Source organism: Callospermophilus lateralis, chromosome 2 (genome assembly GCF_048772815.1).
Source record: "Callospermophilus lateralis isolate mCalLat2 chromosome 2, mCalLat2.hap1, whole genome shotgun sequence".
In the NCBI taxonomy this organism is placed as follows: Eukaryota; Metazoa; Chordata; class Mammalia; order Rodentia; family Sciuridae; genus Callospermophilus; species Callospermophilus lateralis.
Window position 1 is genome coordinate 21,969,531 of NC_135306.1, and position 19,989 is coordinate 21,989,519.

General features: G+C 35.1%; 1 protein-coding gene across 6 annotated transcripts in view; it reads left to right on the forward strand.

The window, feature by feature from the left end:
• The window catches only part of Ecpas (Ecm29 proteasome adaptor and scaffold), a 117,417-nt gene that overhangs the window by 45,614 nt on the left and 51,814 nt on the right, over nt 1-19,989 (forward strand). For all 6 annotated transcript variants that reach the window (XM_076845686.2, XM_076845689.2, XM_076845685.2 and 3 more), the window contains 6 exons: nt 2,085-2,203; nt 3,243-3,392; nt 6,620-6,788; nt 9,792-9,931; nt 11,500-11,581; nt 14,285-14,404. In XM_076845686.2, the coding sequence (XP_076701801.1) occupies nt 2,085-2,203; nt 3,243-3,392; nt 6,620-6,788; nt 9,792-9,931; nt 11,500-11,581; nt 14,285-14,404 (780 nt within the window). The remainder of the gene's footprint in view (nt 1-2,084; nt 2,204-3,242; nt 3,393-6,619; nt 6,789-9,791; nt 9,932-11,499; nt 11,582-14,284; nt 14,405-19,989) is intronic.

Sequence of the window (19,989 nt, forward strand, 5' to 3'; positions counted from 1 at the left end):
TTAAATGACACACTGAGTGCTGATCCAAAGGAAATACTGCTTTAAAAGAAATGGCAGGAACAAGGTAATGACCATTTGCTTGAGGCAAAGAATTATTGGTGAAATGACTTGTCAGGTATATTGATACATAAAAGAATGATTTCACATATAGAATCTAAAAAAGTTGATTTTATTGAGGGTAGAATAGTGGTTACTAGAGGCTGGGAGAGTAGGTGGGGAAGAAGGAAGGGGAAGTGATGGATCACTGGGTACAAAATTTCAGTTGGAGGGCTGGGGATGTGGCTCAAGCGGTAGCGCGCTCGCCTAGCATGTGTGCGGCCCGGGTTCGATCCTCAGCACCACATACAAACAAAAGATGTGTCCGCCAAAAACTAAAAAAATAAATATTAAAAAATTCTCTCGCTTTATAAAAAAAAAAAAATTCAGTTGGAGCAGAAGAAGTTCTGTTGTGCTTGTTGCACGTAGCATGCCTGTTGACATAAGTAATGTATTGTGCATTTGAAAAGGGTAGAAGAGAGGATTTTGAAGGTTTCACTATAAAGAAATAGTAAATGTTTGAGAACATAGATATATTTAATCTGATATAAACATTATACAATGTATACATGTATTGAAACATCATGGTACTCCATTAGTAGCTACAATTTTCGTTTTTGTATATCAATTAAAAATAAAGTTAATTGGGGCTGGGGTTGTGGCTCTATAGTAGAGCGCTTGCTTATCATTTGTGAGGCACTGGGTTTGATCCTCAGTACCACATAAGAAATAAACAAAATAAAGGTATTATGTCCATTTATAACTAAAAATGTTTAAAAAATTAAAAATGAATGATTTGATTAAAATTTTTTTTAGTTGTTGATAGACATTTATTTTATTTATTTATCTTTATGTGGTGCTGAGGATCGAACCCAGTGCCTCACACATGCTAGGCAAGCTCTCTACTACTGAGCTACAACCCCAGCCCGTGATTTGATTCTTAAGAGGCTATATGAGACAAGTCTGAATAGAGAGAAGGGTTATGTAGTATAGACATGATAATAGAAGAAGAGAAAAGAGTAAAATGGCAAGAAGACATAAAGATTTGAATAAGAAAAAAAAATCAGTGTTTCTTTTATGTATAATTCAGAAAGGTATGCTTTTCAAAATTGGAATAAATCTGAGGCTGGTGAGAAATATTCCTATTAAACTGTTGTCTTCATGAAAATGAAATATAAAAAATGTTGATGCTACATGAAGACAGTGGTACTCTTTTCCTGGTCCTCGTAGTTCTTAGCTTTGAGGCAGAATCTATTGAATCTTAATCTGACATCAGAAGTTACAAAACTTTCGGAGCCACTTAATGGTCTAGACATCTTGCCTGTGCCTGTTGTGGACATATCATTCTATTACATATGTCCCTTTCTTTAAGCAAATGGAAACACTGTGTCAATAAACCTGTCAAATAAGAAGGTATTTAAAGCTTGTTCATTTTAATGAAGAACCTTTATAAAAGCAAATCTTTATGTGTAAATATAGATATGTATCTAGGAATTTGCTTCAAATGTCGCTTTTGCATGGATTATAGAGATAAAAACTTGCCTACTGCCCTCCTCTTCCCCTGGTTGATCATCCATTGTGGAGTTATTGGAATGAGGAACCATGGAGTGCTGCAGTATCCTAACATTGTAGAAATTGACCATTTGGGAATTATAGCTTGGAATTTGTTAACACATGTTCTCCTAGCTTATAAGAATTAATGCAACAAACTGGGAGATCTGATGCTAATGTGTGTATGTAGGTTTAGTTAGGTTAAATGATTGTAGTTTTTCTTCTTAGTGATACGTAATTACATGCATGAGTAGTTTAGATTAAGTCATCTTCCTCACATGAAGCCCACCTTAAGGTGAGCAGTTTGAATACATTGGACTGAAATTTCTCCTCAGGTATAGTAGTTGGTCAAGCTTTAATAAATGTGGAGAAAGGATGATTAAAGTTTGTGGGTTTTTTTTTTTTTTTTTTGTAAAACCCATAACTCTCTTTCAGCATGTGTTTTTGTTGAAATCATATTGTCTTCACTCTCACTTGCTTTTCTCTTCTTGCATTAGAATTTTACTATAATTTATGTGAAGATGGGCTATCCTCGCCTACCAGTGGAAAAGCAATGTGAATTGGCCCCTACGCTTCTTACTGCCATGGAGGGGAAGCCTCAGCCACAGCAGGATAGGTATGATTTCCTAGTTATCTTATTTCCCACCTACAAGAATTAATACAGCTTTTTAAATATAGGTGGTTTCACTTGGCAAATGGCAAGCTTGAGCTCTTTCAGCTGACAAATAGTTGCATTTTCTGTGGTACCTTACAGTTATTGTTTTACTATTATAAAATTTCTTAATGTGAACATTGAAAAAATGTGCAGGACTAATGTATTTTTGTCAGTTGTTTTTAAGCAGTTAATTTTATGTGATGGTAAAAATTAGAGTTAAAAATCCTTCTCATCAAAACATTTTTATCTTGCCAGGCACAGTGGTACATGCCTGTAATCCTAGCAACTTGGAAGGCTGAGGCAGGAGGATCACAAGTTCAAGGCCAGCCTCAGCAACTTAGCAGGGCCCTAATGCAACTTAGCGAGACCCTGTCTCAAAATAAAAAATAAAAAGGAATAAGGCTGTGGCTCAATGGTTAAGCCCCCACTGGGTTAAATTCCTGGTACCCAAAAAAGAAAGGAGGGGGCTGGAGTCATGGCTCAGTGGTATAGTGCTTGCCTGGCATGCACAGAGTTCTGGATTCAATCCCCACCATTGCAACAATAACAATTTTCAGTTCACATTTATTTATTTGTTGTCATACTTTTTACAGTGTTGGAAATTGAACCCAGGAATAATTTATGAGCATATTCAATATTTCAATAAAAACTTTATTGAAAGAATGTGTTGTAATTAAGCTTTATCTAAGATTTAATGTAAATTCTGTTCTGATAATTTCAGGTAATAACATTACACTTACTTTATGTACATTCTTTCCACATGCTTTAGCGCTGAGCCAAATTGGTGAAATGCCAGTTACCACTCAGTGTACTGAGTTTTCAGTAAGAAAGAAATCAAGGCCAGTTCCTAGATTAGGACTTTATACATTAGTATGTTGAAAATGAGTGACTCTAGCTGCAACCACCAGTTTCTGTCATGTGATTTTTGTTTCATCTGTTATTTGCTTGTATTACAACCTTATTTTTAAAGTAGTTGCAATAAATATAATTGTTTTTTCAGCTTAATGCATCTTTTAATACCAACCCTTTTTCACATGAAATACCCTGTTGAATCATCAAAATCAGCTTCTCCGTTTAATCTTGCTGAGAAACCAAAGACTGTGCAGCTGCTTTTGGACTTCATGCTAGATGTCCTTCTGATGCCTTATGGGTGAGTGAAAAAATAATAATGAAACTAAGCCACTAAGTAGCCCGTTCTTGATTCAATTTAACATGTGGAAATTAAGTGCTCTTTTAAGTGATTCAGCTTTCACTTGTAAATTGATACATATCAGATTTTTTTTTGCTCTTGTCCCAACCTTTTATAAACTCTAACTCTACTACTTATTGGCCTTATAAATGCTGAGCTGCTGTTGTGATTTCAGATTCAATCTGTTCAAGCTAAAATTGCATTGTCCCCATAAAAATCTTTCTACTTTTTATGTTACTTTGGTGCTATGATGATTTTTCTAGCCATCTTAATATAGAATTATAAATCATCTTCATCTTTTCTTTTCCTTCTTGCTACAGTATCAGCTCCATAATACCTCCTTCCTCCTTAATATTGTAGAACCATTTTCACTGCTATCATTTTGTTTTGGCTTTTTTCATTTCTTGTCACAATTTCTTTCTTGTCAGCCACTCTTCTTAAAACCTCTCTACACTGATAGAAGTTAGAAGATAGAAGCAGATAGAAGTGCATTAGTTTTGTTTCCCCATAACAGTAACTACCTACCTGTATGACCACTTTGTGTTGTTATTGTATTTTTAGTATTTAGTAGAATGGAAGCTCTTTTGTATTTAAGATTTTTTTTTTTTTTTTTAACCTGACTTTGATCCTGACCTGGTGTCAGGTTGTGGTCTGTTGCTAGCTTGTCTATTTTGTTCTGCTGCCAGAAACAATTTTTAAGTATTGCTCCTTGCCCCTCTGGCTTGTAGAAATTGTGAATTCTTTTTAAATTAATTTTTAAATTGATTCTTTTTAGTTACATATTACATTAGGATACATTTTGACATAATCACAAAAGCATGGAATAAAATTTGCTCTACTTCAGTCCCCAGCCTTTACCCTTGCCCTCCCTCCCCTTTGCTCATCGCCCTCTACTGATCTTTCCACAATTTATTAATACACACACACACACAAACACACAAACATTTTTTTTTTTAAATTAGTATCTTGGATATACTTGATGTTGGTTTCATTGTGCTGTATTCATGTATGTACATATGAAATTTTTGTCAGATTCATTCCACTGTTCTTCTCTTTTTCTGTTCCATCTTCCTCCTCAGTTGCCTTCATTTACTGATTTTTCCTCTGTTGATGAGAGATTCTCTCACTCTCCCCTTCCCTTATTCTCTGATACCTTACACACATCATAGAAAATATTCAGCCTTTGGCTTTTTGGGACTGGCTTATTTCACTTAGCATGCTAGTCTTCTAGTTCTGGTCATTTCCTAGCAAATGTCATATTTTCTTTATGGTTAATACTCCCCTCTGTGTGTGTGTTTGTGTGTATCACTTTTTTTTTTTTTTCTCCATTTATCTGTTGAAGGGCACCTAGGTTGGTTCTAATAGCTTGACTGTTGTGAATTGTGCTGCTGTGAACATTGATGTGGCTATGTCAATGTAGTATGATGATTTCAAATCCTTTGTATGTATACTGAATCACATAGAGTTTCCGCTCTGAGTTTTTTGAGGACTTTCCATACTGCTTTCCTGAGTGGTTGCACAGTCCCACCAACAGTGCGTGAATGAACCTTTTTCTACACTTTCTTGCCAAGATTTATTATTACTTGTAGTCTTGATAATTGTCACTTTGACTGGAGTTAGATGAAATTTCATGTAGTTTTGATTTGCAGTCCCCTAATTGCTATCATGTTTCTTACCTCATCACAAGTATTATATGTGGTAAGCTTGGCATGGCTGCATACCATGGGTCCCTCAATCCAGAGATGAGAGTTCAGTCTGTCTGATTCCTTTCCTCTTCAATTTTGTCTTCTTTTGCTCCTTTACTTTGTTAGCTTGATTTTTCTGGGTCTTCAAACACTCCATGTTTATTCTCTCAATTTCTGTCATATCATTTCTCTGTGGTTTCTTTGTGTCTGATAATATATATGATAAATTATATATATATACATATGTATATGATAAATAAGTGATAATATACATGATAAATGCTCTTCCACATGTTGTGTTGTCATTGTCTTGTCTTGTTCTATATGGCAGGGACTCAGTCTTGTCCCTTTTTCTATTCCTCGGGCTTGTGCTTAGAATTTGATGGTTTGCACAGTGTTATATGTTCAGTACTTACTGATTGATTTACTTAATGCCACAAGTCTTGCTAGGACCTAGAAATAAACAAAAGCCTCCTTTTGTATTTGTTCAATAAGGAGGTATCCAGAATTGACAGATGATGATGGCTTTGGTATATAAACCTTGAAATCCAAATATAAGTTAGGAACATGATGTACCAAAGCTAGTGATTCTTCACATTTTTCTTACTGATGAGAACTTGCCTCATATATATAAAATACTAAAGTGATTCCCTAGTAGATTTAAAAAGTAGATGAATTTAGGAATTGAAGTGAATATGTCCTATAAGTAATGTGAAGTAATTTAGAGTTGAAGGACTTGAATTAATATTTATACCAAAATTTTATGTTGTACTTGAAGAATACTCGTTTAATTGGATCAAAATGAATTTATCAGAATTTATTTCTACTCTTTATAAGCTAGAAAGAAATAGGATGATAAATTAATATTAAGAACATGTAAAATGCTTTAAACATATAATGGACAAGTATAATTTTTTAATGATTTTTCCTCCTTGAACCACCCGCTTTCTTTTTTTTTTTTTTTTGCTTTTGGGGTCTTAGGTGATTATATAGTAGGGGTTTGGAGTTTTTTGTGGGTTTTCTAATGTAGGTATATAAATCATTCAGGGAGAATTGAAAGGTGAATTTACAACTTAGCAGAAATGAGAAATGTGTGTGTAAAATTACTCTCTATTTGGCGTGTAGAACAATAGTGACACATAGCCTCTGCCCACCACCAAGAAACCTGTGTCTCTATTTGTTAACTAAAATCTCAAAAAGCTTGAATCCATAGTGACTCACAGAACAATAATAGATTAAGAGTGAACAAAATATTTTTATTGTTGATAACTGCTGTAGTTAATTTATAACCAGGTTGAATGAAGTACTCTTCTTGTTAATTTGCTTTTCTTAGATACCAATAAAATTATGATAAATTTTTTATTTCAGATGTTTATTCTTCTAGAAACATGGGAGGACAGTATATGATTGAATGTCATATGTGGATAGATGTATATATATATATACACACACACACAAATGCATGTGTTTTTATAGAGCATTAAAGTTTTATTTCCTTTCCAGATACGTGTTAAATGAATCCCAGAGTCGCCAAAATTCATCTTCAGCACAGGGTTCTTCTTCAAACAGTGGGGGAGGTTCTGGAATTCCACAGCCTCCCCCAGGAATGAGCTTTTATGCTGCTAAACGAGTTATTGGTGATAACCCATGGACACCTGAACAGTTGGAGCAGGTATCATACACTGCTCATCATGGGACTTGACCTTGTACACTTGCCCCTATGAAGTTCATGGAAGCATGTGTGACATAATTCCAGTATATTCAGGCTCTCTAATGAAATATGTTTGAAAGGAGCAATTGTGTAATGTGTTCTTTTCATCATGTCAGTTATTTGTTAAAGCCTGGGAAAGGGAGGAGTGGGAAATGCTTTTAAATTTTTCTTACATTGTTCACATATTTCAAGAATCAAGCACAGCCTATTTATAAATTGAGTATACTTAATTTCTGTCACTTTAGTTTATAATTATAGGCTTAATAATTATCTAGCTCCTTTGGTGCAGTTAAAGTGCAGTTTATCTTATCTTATTCAGCTTTTTAGGATGTACATTTTGTGTAAAGTGAGGAACTCCTGTGCTTCACAAGTGACAATGTGGGGGAAAAGCATGACTCCCTTTTATATTTCTTCCTGGGAATTTAAAAATTGGCATTAAGAATTTTATTCTGGATTTAAACAGGACACAGATGTTCTCTGAGCAGCTTTTAAAAATGACTGGTGCTCTACAGAGAAGGTGCCTCACTGTGTCTGTGTCATCAGGCACCTCAGGGAAGAACAGATGAGATCAGTATGTAATTATTTTGGAATTCAAGCAACATGGGTTAGTCTTCTAATCCTTCCTTTATTTCTCCATGGCAGTCTCAATGATTTGATCCTTTTCTTTTTGGGAATGTAAGTGACCATTTATCAAAACAGTGTTCCCAGGAGAGGGAAAAAGAGGCAAGTGGGGCGTTCTTGAAACTAGCAAATTCATAGAATGTTTTATTCAGTGAGGATTATAATTGATTAGATTTACTTTATGTTTTTATACACATCTCTCTTTTTTTTTTCTTTGTTTTTTTTTTTGTATCCTTAAACCCCAATGTAAGGTAAATAGTAACAGAAGCTACACTTTACTAGTATGATCTGTGACAGGCACTATACTACTTTGAATACATTGTCTCATTTAATCCTCACAGCAACCCAATGAGTTATAGAAATTATTATTTCTAATTCTAAAAGGCAATAAATTTTTGAGATTCACTAAGGTCTCACTTTTGTTACTAGGCTTCGAATCTATGCCTAGGTGTTACAACTACAAATTCTAGAGAGTAGTTTTTAATGTTCACTTGTAATCTTAATGCTGGTCATTAAGAATTAAAAGAGCTTTTGTAAATGCATTTTGTCAGTTTCACATCCTACTGTTGAAATAGTTTTAACATTTTCTTCTAATTTTTAAATACCTTTTGTTTTTTCTAAATAAAACAGCTTTTAAGCTGGGTGCAGTGGCATGGGCCTGTAATCCCAGAGACCCAGGAAGTTGAGGCAGGAGGATCTCAAGTTCGAGGCCAGCCTCAACAATTTAGCAAGACACTGTCTCAAAATAAAAAATGAAAAGGGGTATGGATGTAGCTAAGTGGTAAAGTGCCCCTGGGTTCAATTCCAAGTACCATAACAAAACAATCCCTTCCTGCAACCTACCAGCTATTATTTTTTGTAATTTTAAAGTTAGAGGTCTAATGAGTAAAAAATCATATAGGTTTGGGATGTTGCTCAGTGGTGGAATACCTAGCATGCATAGGACTCTGGGTCCTTCTTCCCTTTTTTTATCCTCCGGATTTGCTTTTTCCATAGCAAAAAGGAAAAAAGAATGTATAAAGGGAAGTTAAAAATTATCTGAAATCTTGCCACCCTAGTTTGTCATTCATCTACAGCTTGTTCTCTGTGTTTGTATATAAAGAGTTTTACATAATACATGTTTACTCACCATTCACATAATATTTATAGTTTTCTTTTATCATTTCATAGTGTTCAGGTTAAAAAAAGGTTCATTCTTTTGAATATTTCTGTAGAATGTAATTACATGTAATATTTTTTAATTAGCCTCCCATTCATGTACATCTGGGTCATTTTCAGTTTTCTTAAACACGTTTTTATTTATATTTTTGTGTACTCAACTTTCATAGCTGTTTTTTTTTAATGACTTATGTAAAATGAGTCTTTTTTAGCTCTTGTTACAAGTAAGTTGTGTTTAGTAGAGGAGTGAAGGCACCATTTTATGATTTTTTTTTTTACATCCTTTTAAATGTAGCTTTGTTGTTTAATAAGTGTAAATTTACAAATCCCAATCATTTATATACGAGCTATTATGTAATTGATTTTTTTAAAAATGAAGGGATATGGCTTAGTGGCAGAGTGCTTACCTAGCGCATGTGAGGCACTGGATTCGACCCTCAGCACCACATAAAGATAAATGAATAAAATAAAGGCATGCCGTCCATTTTTTTTTAAAAAAAATGAAGATGAAGTTTTACTTTTCATGCATTTTAATCCTGGAGTTATTTTGTAGTGAAATTCATAGCTCCTTCACATTGCATGTAGTTCTAAGCAGTTCCTTTCTTTAGTCTGTGTTTCATTTCAGTCATTCAGTTTGATTGAATACTGTCTGGGTTTTTAGTATCTAAAAATATAGAGGACAAAATTTGTATGTTAACAGTAGAGTGGAATTCTATAGAATGTGAGTTGTTTAGTACTATTATAAAAATTCACGGAGCACTTTATTCTTAATATACTACCCTCTTACCTGGAGGCCCCAGAAGTGGACTTTAAAGCTTCATCATTCTAGGGAGGCTGGATAACCTCAAGTGAAGCTGTGTATCATAATAGTTTTGTAGTCAAATAGACTTTGATTTGAATCTTGCCTTCATTACTGTGTGTCTTGATCTCTTTTGTCTTGCCTCAGTTTTCTTACCTGAAAAGTATATAGAGTAGCATCTATCTCATAGATTGTGAGGGTTAAATGAAATCATGAATATGTATGATTTAGTACAGTCCCTGGCACATTATAAACCTAAATAGGAGCTCCTACTATTGTTACTATTAATCCTTGGTTTGTGACCACACTGATAGTTAAACATTGTTTTTAGTGGGTGTAATTTGTTTCCCTGACCACGCTTTCTTCTTCCCTTCATTTATCTACAGTGCAAATTGGGCATTGTGAAATTCATAGAAGCTGAACAGGTGCCTGAACTCGAAGCTGTTCTCCACCTGGTGGTTGCTTCTAGTGACACACGTCACAGTGTGGCAACAGCAGCAGACCTTGAATTGAAAAGCAAGCAAAGGTAACTAAACTTTTCAAAATTGAAAGGACCAAATTTCTAAAAGTTACACATATTTATTCTTTTAAGATGTTAAGGAATGCAGTATTCAATTTAGGATATTATGAAGTATACTACTAAGTAAAGTTTATTGAAGAGCAGAATTCTGAGTAAGACAAAAAAGAGAGCTGTTTAGAGATAGAATTTAAGCTGGAATAGGTTAGGAATGTCATCATGAAATAGGACTTTAAGCTAGGTTAAGATCAAAAGGAATTTTAAGACATATGTCAGATGCAAGAAGTGATTTTTTTTTTCTGTTTTCTGGTTTAACAGTTGGTTAATTTTATTAAAGAACATGTATATTATGGCTATACATTGAAAATAATGTTCATGAAAAGAGTTGCTGAATAGATCCTAATTTACACAGGAGCAGATACAAAAAGTAACTAGACTTGTAGGAAATTTTTGGTATAAGAAATAAAATCAAGACAGAATAAAAGGAATTGTGAAAATTACCCTCATTGGTTAACTATTACCAAGTGTTTCTTTGTTTTGTAAAAAAATATTTAAATCTGAAGTATTATGGAAGGGAAATAATGGTGGGGCTCAAGGATTAATTAGTAGCAGTTAGCTGAGAAAAGATGTAGGTGAATCATGCCTAAGCTAGAATTGTAGAACATCTTTGCGAATAGTAGATTGTGAATAGCTGAGAAGAGGCAGATTGATAAATTGTGAAATAAGAGGTGGATCAGAAAAGTAGTTGAAGCAGCATAATAAATTGTGTTTGCACAAATAAGGCATACTTGAAAGCAAAACCAATGTGAGAAGGTGGAGAGAAGATGGTGTGGTAAAACTTGACCCAGGCAAGTGAGAGGAAGATTTGCACTATTGCTAGATTTTTTTAAATGATTGGGTGAAGTCTGCTGTGGAATGGGGGTGGTGGTGGTAATCTTCATACATCATAATTCATGTTTTTGTGGAGCACAGGTAGGAATAAGTCTTCATGACAAATGGCAACATGATTGCTCTGTAGAGTTAGGTGCTGAAGCTGCAAATGTGTACTCATAGGTAAGGAAGAAAGGAGTGCTGGGAATCAAATGATGCAATATTAGAGAAATACGGTGGCTTACAAGCCTCCCAGGGTGTGACTTCAATGGGAATTTTTTTTTTTTTTGCCACTTTTGATTTTTTGATTCTTCTCTGTAGTTAAACAGAAAAGAATTTTTTTCCTTGTCCCAGGGCTTTTTGAACAAGTGTAGTGCATAGCCTGCTAGGTTGAGCTGCTCTATGACATTGACTTTTGAGAGGTAATCTACAGGAATACAGTCTACTCTTCTTGTTTGGTACCAGATTGGGCTATTAAATGCAATAATCTATTGAATGAAGGTGGGATAAGTGATCTGTATTTTCTTCTAAGCTATCTTTGATAAGAGAGTCTCTCCATTTCCTCTCTTCTATAGTGTTGATTGTCATTTTATTTGTATGTTTGTAACATTTTCCTTTGGTAACAAGTGTTGGGGTTATAGTTTTTTGAAAATTATTGAAATGGGAAGAAAAATAATTTTAACACCCTATATCAAAACCTTCCATAGCTTAATTGACTGGAATAATCCTGCCATCATTAATAAAATGTACAAGGTATACCTTGGAGATATACCACTGAAGACAAAAGAGGTAGGTTGTTTGATTTATTCTCCCATCAACATAAAAAGCATTTTGTTGACATGAACTGTATATATTTGTGTGTTTTCTTCTAGTTACTTTGGTTTAAGCTAAATCTATATTAAATACTAGTTTAAGCCATCCTAGTCTAGGTGAAATCTCCTAGTAACTTAGTTTGAGATCTGGTGTTTTTTTTTTTTTTTTTTTTTTTTAAAATATATATTTTTTAGTTGTAGATGGACACCTTTATTTTGTTTATTTATTTTTTATTTTTATTTTGTTTGTTTATTTTTATGTGGTGCTGAGGATTGGACCCAGTGCCTCACACATGCTAGGTGAACACTCTACCACTGAGCCACAGCCACAGCCGCAGCCTCATTTGGTGTTTTTAATGTAGGCACATCAATAATCATGATGCATTGTCTAGTTTAGGGATCAGCAAACTTTTTCTGTTACTTTGCAGACCTTACATAAGGCTACTTACCTCTTGTAACATGAAAGAAGCAGTCTGATATATGTAACTGAATGAGCATGGTTGTATTCCAATAAAACACTTGGATACTGACATTTGAATATCATATAGTCCTCATGTATTATAAAACTTTATGCTTTTTTAAAATAACTGTTTAAAACATAAAGGTGATTCTTGAGTCATAGGCAATTATCAAAATAAATGATGTGCCAGATTTGGCTTATGTGCTGAGCTTGCTCACCCCTGGTCTAGAATCTAGAACAAAAGATGGGTTCTTCTGCAGTTTTAAGGTAAGATTTTAGCTTAATGACAGAAGTTTATACCACGTTTAAAAGTGTTGGAAATCCAAACCTAGACATACAAGGTTGATTTGTTTGCTTTCTTACTTCGACCACCGAGCCAACATCCCCAGCCCTATTTTGTATTTTATTTAGAGACAGGGTCTCACTGAGTTGCTTAGCACCTCGCTTTTGCTGAGGCTGGCTTTGAATTCGTGATCCTCCTGCCTCAGACTCCGAGTTGCTGGGAATTCAGGTGTACACCACCACACTCGGCTTTACTTTCTTGCTTTTAAAACCATAGCTAGGGCGGGGGCTGTGGCTCAGTGGTACAGCACTTGCCTAGCATGCATGAGGCACTGGGTTCGATCCTCAGCACCACATAAATGTAAAATAAAGATTGTCCACCTAAAACTTAATAAATAAATAAATAAATAAAACCATAGCTAGTTGTTTTAAAAATCGTGTTAGCTCTATTTAGATTAAATTGAATGTGGTGTAGCAGAACTATGAATTGAGACCCCTGAGTTCCAGCCCTGAATGGCTGCATGTGATATTGGGTAAGAGAGTAGCTCATCATAGAACTTCTCTGGGCATCATGTACCTTATATAGGAAGATTAGATTAGTGGTTCTTAGAGTGTACCATGTACTTTTGGGGTCACAGGGATTTTTAGGGGTTTTCAAAGACAAGAGATTGTTTGCTATATTTTTTTTGTGTGTGATGATACAAATGATGGATGTATGTGCTGGGATCTTCCCACAAATCAAAGGAATACCATGTAACCAAACAACACTGGCAGCCATTCTGATCTTCACTGGTAAACACTGATGGTTAAAAAAAAGGAAAGGAGAGAGAGAATAAAACTCAGTTTTACTTAAGAATATCCTGATGAAGCAGTAGAAATTGTTTTGCTTCTATAGTTATTGAGATAGATATTTGGCAGATATTTTCTCTAAAAGGAAAAAAAAAATGAAGTCCCTTCAAGGAAGGCAAATGATTTTTGGGGAATGATAAAAAATTGAGCTTTCAAGGAAAAATTAGAATTATGGGAAACTTGAACTCACCACAATGGCTTAGCTTATTAATACTTAGGGCTTTTTCTGATGAAATTGGTGGTATATGAACACCTGATTTTTTGAGAGTGTGTGTCATCTGATGAAACATTAGCTTAACTCAGTGAGCCAGTATATTCCAGATAACCAATGCTGTTAGAAAAATATACAGATGTAAGGGAGTTATTCAAAGTGCAAGATAGACCATGTAATTTATGATATGTAAAAGCTCACTGATTGGACTTGAGCTCCAAATTAAAGCTAACTTTAAAAAAAAAGAAAAAATATATATTTTAGTTGTAGATGTACACAATATCTTTATTTAATTTATTTATTTTTATGTTGTGCTGAGGATCAAACCCAGTGCCTCACACATGCGAGGTGAGCACTCTACCACTGAGCCACAATCCTACCCCTAGAGCTAACTTTTATTTATCAAGTTTTGGTACAGTGTCAAAAAATATCCATAATTACCTGAAGAGGTTAAAATAATACCCACATTTCTCATTATATATTCATGCAAGCTGGGTCTTATCACATACTTCAACTAAAATAACCTATCACAGCAGACTAAGTGTAGAAGAATACATAAGAATCCATTTCTCTTCTAGTAAAATGGCTGTTGAAGATGTTTGCAAAAAGTGTAAACAGTGCTACTCCTTTGGTGTAGTGTTTTTGATAGAATAGCTATTTTTCATAAAAAAGTTTTTTAAGAAAATATATAATGAATTCATTAATGTTTCTGAGTAAATAAACATTTTAAAAAATTTTCAGTTTTAATATATAATAAATGCTGACAGGTAATACTGATAGAAATAACAGCTTTTTTTTGAGTCGTTACTAATTTTCAAGAGTATAAGATGATAAATGATTTTGAAATGCTAATTTATAATCATACATACTTCTTACAGGGAGCAGTTCTGAAGCCAGAGCTGAAAAGGGACCCAGTTAGTACTAGAGTCAAGTTAAAGATTGTCCCTCATCTCCTTCGCTCTAGACAAGCTGCTGAAACTTTCCCAGCTAACATTCAGGTAATTTATTTCTTTCAGAGAAAAATGTCCTCAGGTCTTTTTAATTAGAGAAAGAACTCTGTTAAGGGATATTCAAAAGGTATGTTGATATATAGAAAAGATTAATGAGATTCTATCTTTTTTTCCTATCTTAAACTTAGCTATAGAAATGATTTTTTAAAAACTTCAAAGTATATATTCTACATATGGTTTCCATTCACCCTAAATGTATGGTGACATTCCCATTCAAACAGTGTGTGTGTGTGTGTGTGTGTGTGTGTGTGTGTGTGTGTGTGTGTTTTCCCCAAAAATGGTACCATCAGAAATTCAAGTCACTAAAGTGAATGAACTTTATCATCCTTACCTGAAGCCTCATGAAGGCAATGGCCAATTCCTCCTGATTTTGTCTTCCTAATGTTTTCATCTTTCCTCTATACCTAATGCTAAAATTAATACAGACTCTTCTTTTTTTGGTTATTGCAGAATTCTTCTATCCTCTTGCCTTTAGTTTGGTTCATAGTCAGTTTTTTCTATTATCTTTGCAATTGGAAATCCTTGTTGGTGAAGTTTGCAGGTTCATTTACAAAAGACCTTGCTTTGGGCTGGGGTTGTGGCTCAGAGGTGGTGCACTCACCTACCATGCGTGAGGTACTAGGTTCGATCCTCAGCACCACATAAAAATAAAATAAAGATATTGTGTCCACCCATAACTAAAAAAATAAATTAAAAAAAAAGACCTTGCCTTTTATTCAAATCATGACCAACTCAACACTGGAGATAGTTTGTGTTATATTTTTTCTATTCTAATTATTGGCTTTTTTTTTAAAAAAAGTTTTTAATTGTGATAAAATACACACAAATTTTACCGTCTTGATCATTTTAAGTGTATAGTTCAGTGATATTAAATACATTTGTAATGTTGTACAATCATCACTGCCCATCTCTATAATTCTTCATCTTACAATACAGAAACTCTGCTCATTAAATAGTAACCCCTCATTCCAATTGCCTTGTAGCCTCTGGCAACTACTGTTCTGCTTTCTCTCTATGAATTGATTGCTCTAGGTACCTTTTATAAGTGAAATCATACAGTATTTGTCTTTTCGTGATTAGCCTATTTTACTGATGTCCTTAAGGTTAATCCATATTGTAACATGTATCAAGAATTCCTTTCTTGGGCTGGGGATGTGGCTCAAGTGGTAGCACGCTCGCCTGGCATGTGTGCGGCCTGGGTTCGATCCTCAGCATCACATACAAACCAAAGATGTTGTGTCCGCTGATAACTAAAAAATAAATATTGGAATTCTCTCTCCCTCTCTCTTAAAAAAAAAAAAAAAAAGAATTCCTTTCTTGTAGGGCTGGGGATATAGCTCAGTTGGTAGAGTGCTTGCCTTGCATATATAAGACCCAGGCCCTGGGTTCAGTTCCCAGTACCACAAAAAAAAAAAAAAAAAAAAAAAAAAAAAAATCTTCCTTGTTGAGTCTGAATATCCCATTTACTTGTCAATGGACACTTGGGTTGCCTCGATATTTTAACTTTCATGAATTATGCTGCCATGAACATGAATATACAAATATCTCTTTGTAACCTTGTTTCAAATTGTTTTGCCTATACACCCAGAAATGGTGTTGCTGGATTATATGGTAGTTTTCATTTTTTGAGGAATTGCCATACTATTTTCCACATTGGCTGTACCATTTTACATTTCCACCTTCAGTACACAAGGGTTTCAATTTCTTCATATGCTCTTCAACACTTATATTCTAGTTTTTGGATAGTATCCTTCATATGTGTATGAGATGGTATTTCTTTGTAGTTTTCATGTACTCTTTGGTTCTGTGTATGTATGTGTGTGTGTGTGTGTGTGTCGTCTTTTTTTCCTTCGTCATTTTTCCTTTTCTTTTGATTTTGAGACAAGGTCTTGTTATGTTGCCAAAATTGTCCTCATCCCTGGGCTCAAGTTATTTTTCTACCTCAGCCTCCCAAGTCTATTTTGAAGTTTTGTTGTTGTTGTTGTTGTTCACTTTGGAGTTCTTTTAATAACTCTGGATGTTAATCCCATATCTGATATATTATTTGGAATTATTTTTATCCATTCTGTGAGTTGCCCTTTTTTTTCCTTTTGGTATTTTCTTTTGATGCATGTAAGTTTAAATTTTTGTGAAGTTCAGTTTGTTATTTTTGTTCTTGCCTGCTTTTGGTGTAATATTCAAAACATCATTGCTGTGAAGTTTTTTTTGTCTTGTATTTTCTTCTAAGAGTTTTGTAGTTTTAGGTCTTACAGTTACATCTTTGATGCATTTGGTTTTTGTATGCGATGTTAAGAAAGCGTCTGGCTTCATTCTTTTGCACGTGGATATCCAGTTTTCCCAACACATTTTAATTTGTAATAATCCTACCTCAGTGCAGTGTTGAGGACTGATGGAATAATATCTAGAAAGTTTAGAACACAGAGGCTAGTACTCATTCAGTTATTAAGTTCTCAGTAAATGGTGAAAGGTTAGAAGTTATTTCTCTTCTGGTCTCATATCTTGCCACCCTTTGCCTTGCACCTTATGCTCCAATAAAAGATTCTAGCTCCTTAAATCTGCTGTTTTTGTGGCTCTGTTTCCACTCAGGATGCTTCCTCTGCCTGGCATAGAGGCTGCCTTTGCCCTTTTAGCCTGGTAAACATCTACTCATATTTCAGTGTTTGCTCAAGTGTGCCACCTCCTGTCTGCCTCTCCTTCCATTCAATTCCAAGCTGAGCACTCTCTTGTCCTTTCTATGCATAGTGGGCACAGACTTATGCCTAGCAGAAGGTACTTTAATATTTGCTAATTTCAGATATACTCTTCTGTGTCTTCATAATCGTAAAATTGCCACAGAACTTCTTAGATTGCAGTTTCCAAGCACTATTTCCCAGGCAGTGCCTTGATAATTTTGGTTCAGAAAATATGGTTGCAGTAACAATATAAGTAACAATAACAGTATAAGCTGCTAGGATTTTGGGACAAAATATTCATCTTTCTGTAAGTTTATACTTTATTTCTACTTATATTTATATGTTTTGAAAATAATTCCACAGACAAAAATCATTGTTTGCTGCTCATTAATGTTCTCCATTTTCTTATATTTTCTTTTCTAATCAGAGAATCCTTCAAGATGACATTCAGAGGAATCTCCTCTTTCCTGATACACTTTTAAGTAGGCATGTGTTACCTCTTGTTGATTTTGAACACATGACAGCACCAACCACAATTCTTTACTTGTGTGCAATTTAAATTTTATTTTTTCCCCACAGAATGTTAATGTTCCAATTAACCCCTTTGCTTTTGTTATCTATATAATATGACATTATCAGATTGTTCTTAAAAATTTTTGTATCCCTGGTTATATTTGTTTTCTTTCATTTTGTGTGTGTGTGTGTGTGTGTGTGTGTGTGTGTGTGTATAAAAGAGAGACCTTTATTTCATAAGAGTTGGTGCTAAATTTCAAACATAGAGCAGTAGTTTCTGGAATGTCCCAGTCAGGTTTTTTTTTAAAAATTTTAATTAGGTATATATGACGGCAGAATCCATTTTGATTAATTGTACATAATTGCTGTACAACTTTACATTTCTATGTATAGTGTCTCACTATGTGTGCAGTCATATGTGCACTTAGGGTAATGATGTCCATCTCATTCCAACATCTTTCTTACCCCTGTACCCCTTCCCCACTCCTTCCTCCCCTTTGCCTCATCAAAGTTCCTTTATTTTCCCCACACACTCCCTCATTATGTATCAGAATCCACTTATCAGAGACATTTGGCCTTTGGTTTTTGGTATTGGCTTACTTTACTTCGCATGATATTCTCCAGCACCATTCATTTATCTCCACATGCCATGATTTTATTCTTTTGTGCATATATACCACATTTTCTTTATCCATTCATCTATTGAATGGCATCTAGGTTGTTTCCACAGTTTAGCTATTGTGAATTGAGCTGCTATAAGCATTGATGTGGCTATGTTACTGTAGTATGCTGATTTTGAATCCTTTGGGTATAGACCAAGGAGTGAGATAGCTAGGTTAAACGATGGTTCCATTCCAAGTTTTCTAAGGAATCTCCATACTGCTTTCCAGATTCGTTACACCAATTTGCAGTCCCACTAGCAGTGAATGTGCCTTTTTCTCCACATCCTTGCTAACATGTATTGTTGTCTGTATTCTTGATAACTGCCATTCCGATTGGCGTGAGATGAAATCTTAGAGTGGTTTTGATTTGCATTTCTCTAACTACTAGAGATATTGAACATTTTTTCATGTATTTGTTGATCGAATGTATAAAATCTGTATGCAACAAAATGAAATTAAACTCCTATCTCTCACCATGTGCAAAACTCAATTCAAAATGGATCAAGGACCTAGAAATTAGATCAGAGAGCCTGCGCCTAATAGAGAAAAAAGTAAGCCCAAATCTTCATCACATAGGATTAGGACCCAACTTGCTTAGCGAGAGTCTTAAAGTGCAAGAAATAAGATCAAGAATTAATAAATGGGATAGATTCAAACTAAAAAGCTTCTTCTCAGCAAAAGAAATAATGAGTTGAAGAGAGAGCCTACATTTTGGGAGCAAATGTTTGCCACACTCACATCAGATAGAGCACTAATTTCCAGGATATATAAAGAACTTAAAAAGCTTAATACCAAGTAACAAACTAACCCAGTCAATAAATGGGCTAATGCCACAGTCTGGCTGGGCACAATTCACGAGCCACTTGTCAAGCCGAAACGAACTTTATTTTTAGAACACACGCAGCACCACACGGAGCTCTTCAGGAATTATCTCAGAGCCCAACTGCCACCACCGGCTTCTGGTGAGCCTCTCAACCCCCCACTCCTCCCGATCTTGAGGCTGATTGGCTGGGTTGTGTAGGCGGAGCCAAAAGAGTCCCCCAGTGAACAGCTCCGTGGTCTGAAAGGGCGGGGAAACAGCCCAATGAGCATCACCACAGAGGAGCCAGTCAGCTGGCAGCTAGAAGTTTGCTGGGGCTGCAGTGAGCCAATCAGCTGGAAGTTTGCTGGGGCCGCTTGGGCTGTGGCTCTCAACAGGCTAAGGAGCTGAACAGACACTTCTGAAGAAGATATACATTCGATATATGAAAAAATGTTCAACATCTCTTATCATTTAAAAAAAAATAGTGATTTTTTAGTTGTAGTTGGACACAATACCTTTATTTCACTTATTTATATGTGGTGCTGAGGATTGAACCCAGGGTCTCGCATGTGCAAGGTGAGTGCTCTACCGCTGAGCCACAACCCCAGCCCTCTGTATCATTTTTGGTGTAATCTTAACTCCTCAATAAGACAGTGCCTTGATAGCAGTGCTTGCTTAAAAAAAAAAAAAAAAAAAAAAAAACTCTAGGTACCTAGTAATTATAAACCCAGATACTCAGTGCAAATCTGTAGCCGCCGCCGCCACCATCATCATCATCATCATCATCATTATTTTGGAAGTAGGGGTCAAACCCAGGGCTTTGCGAATGCAAGGCAGTCACTTTGTTACTGAGCTACATCGTAGCCCTGGAGCCCACATTATTGTTAAATAAGGTGGGTATTGGTAGTTTTAGGAACAGGGGTA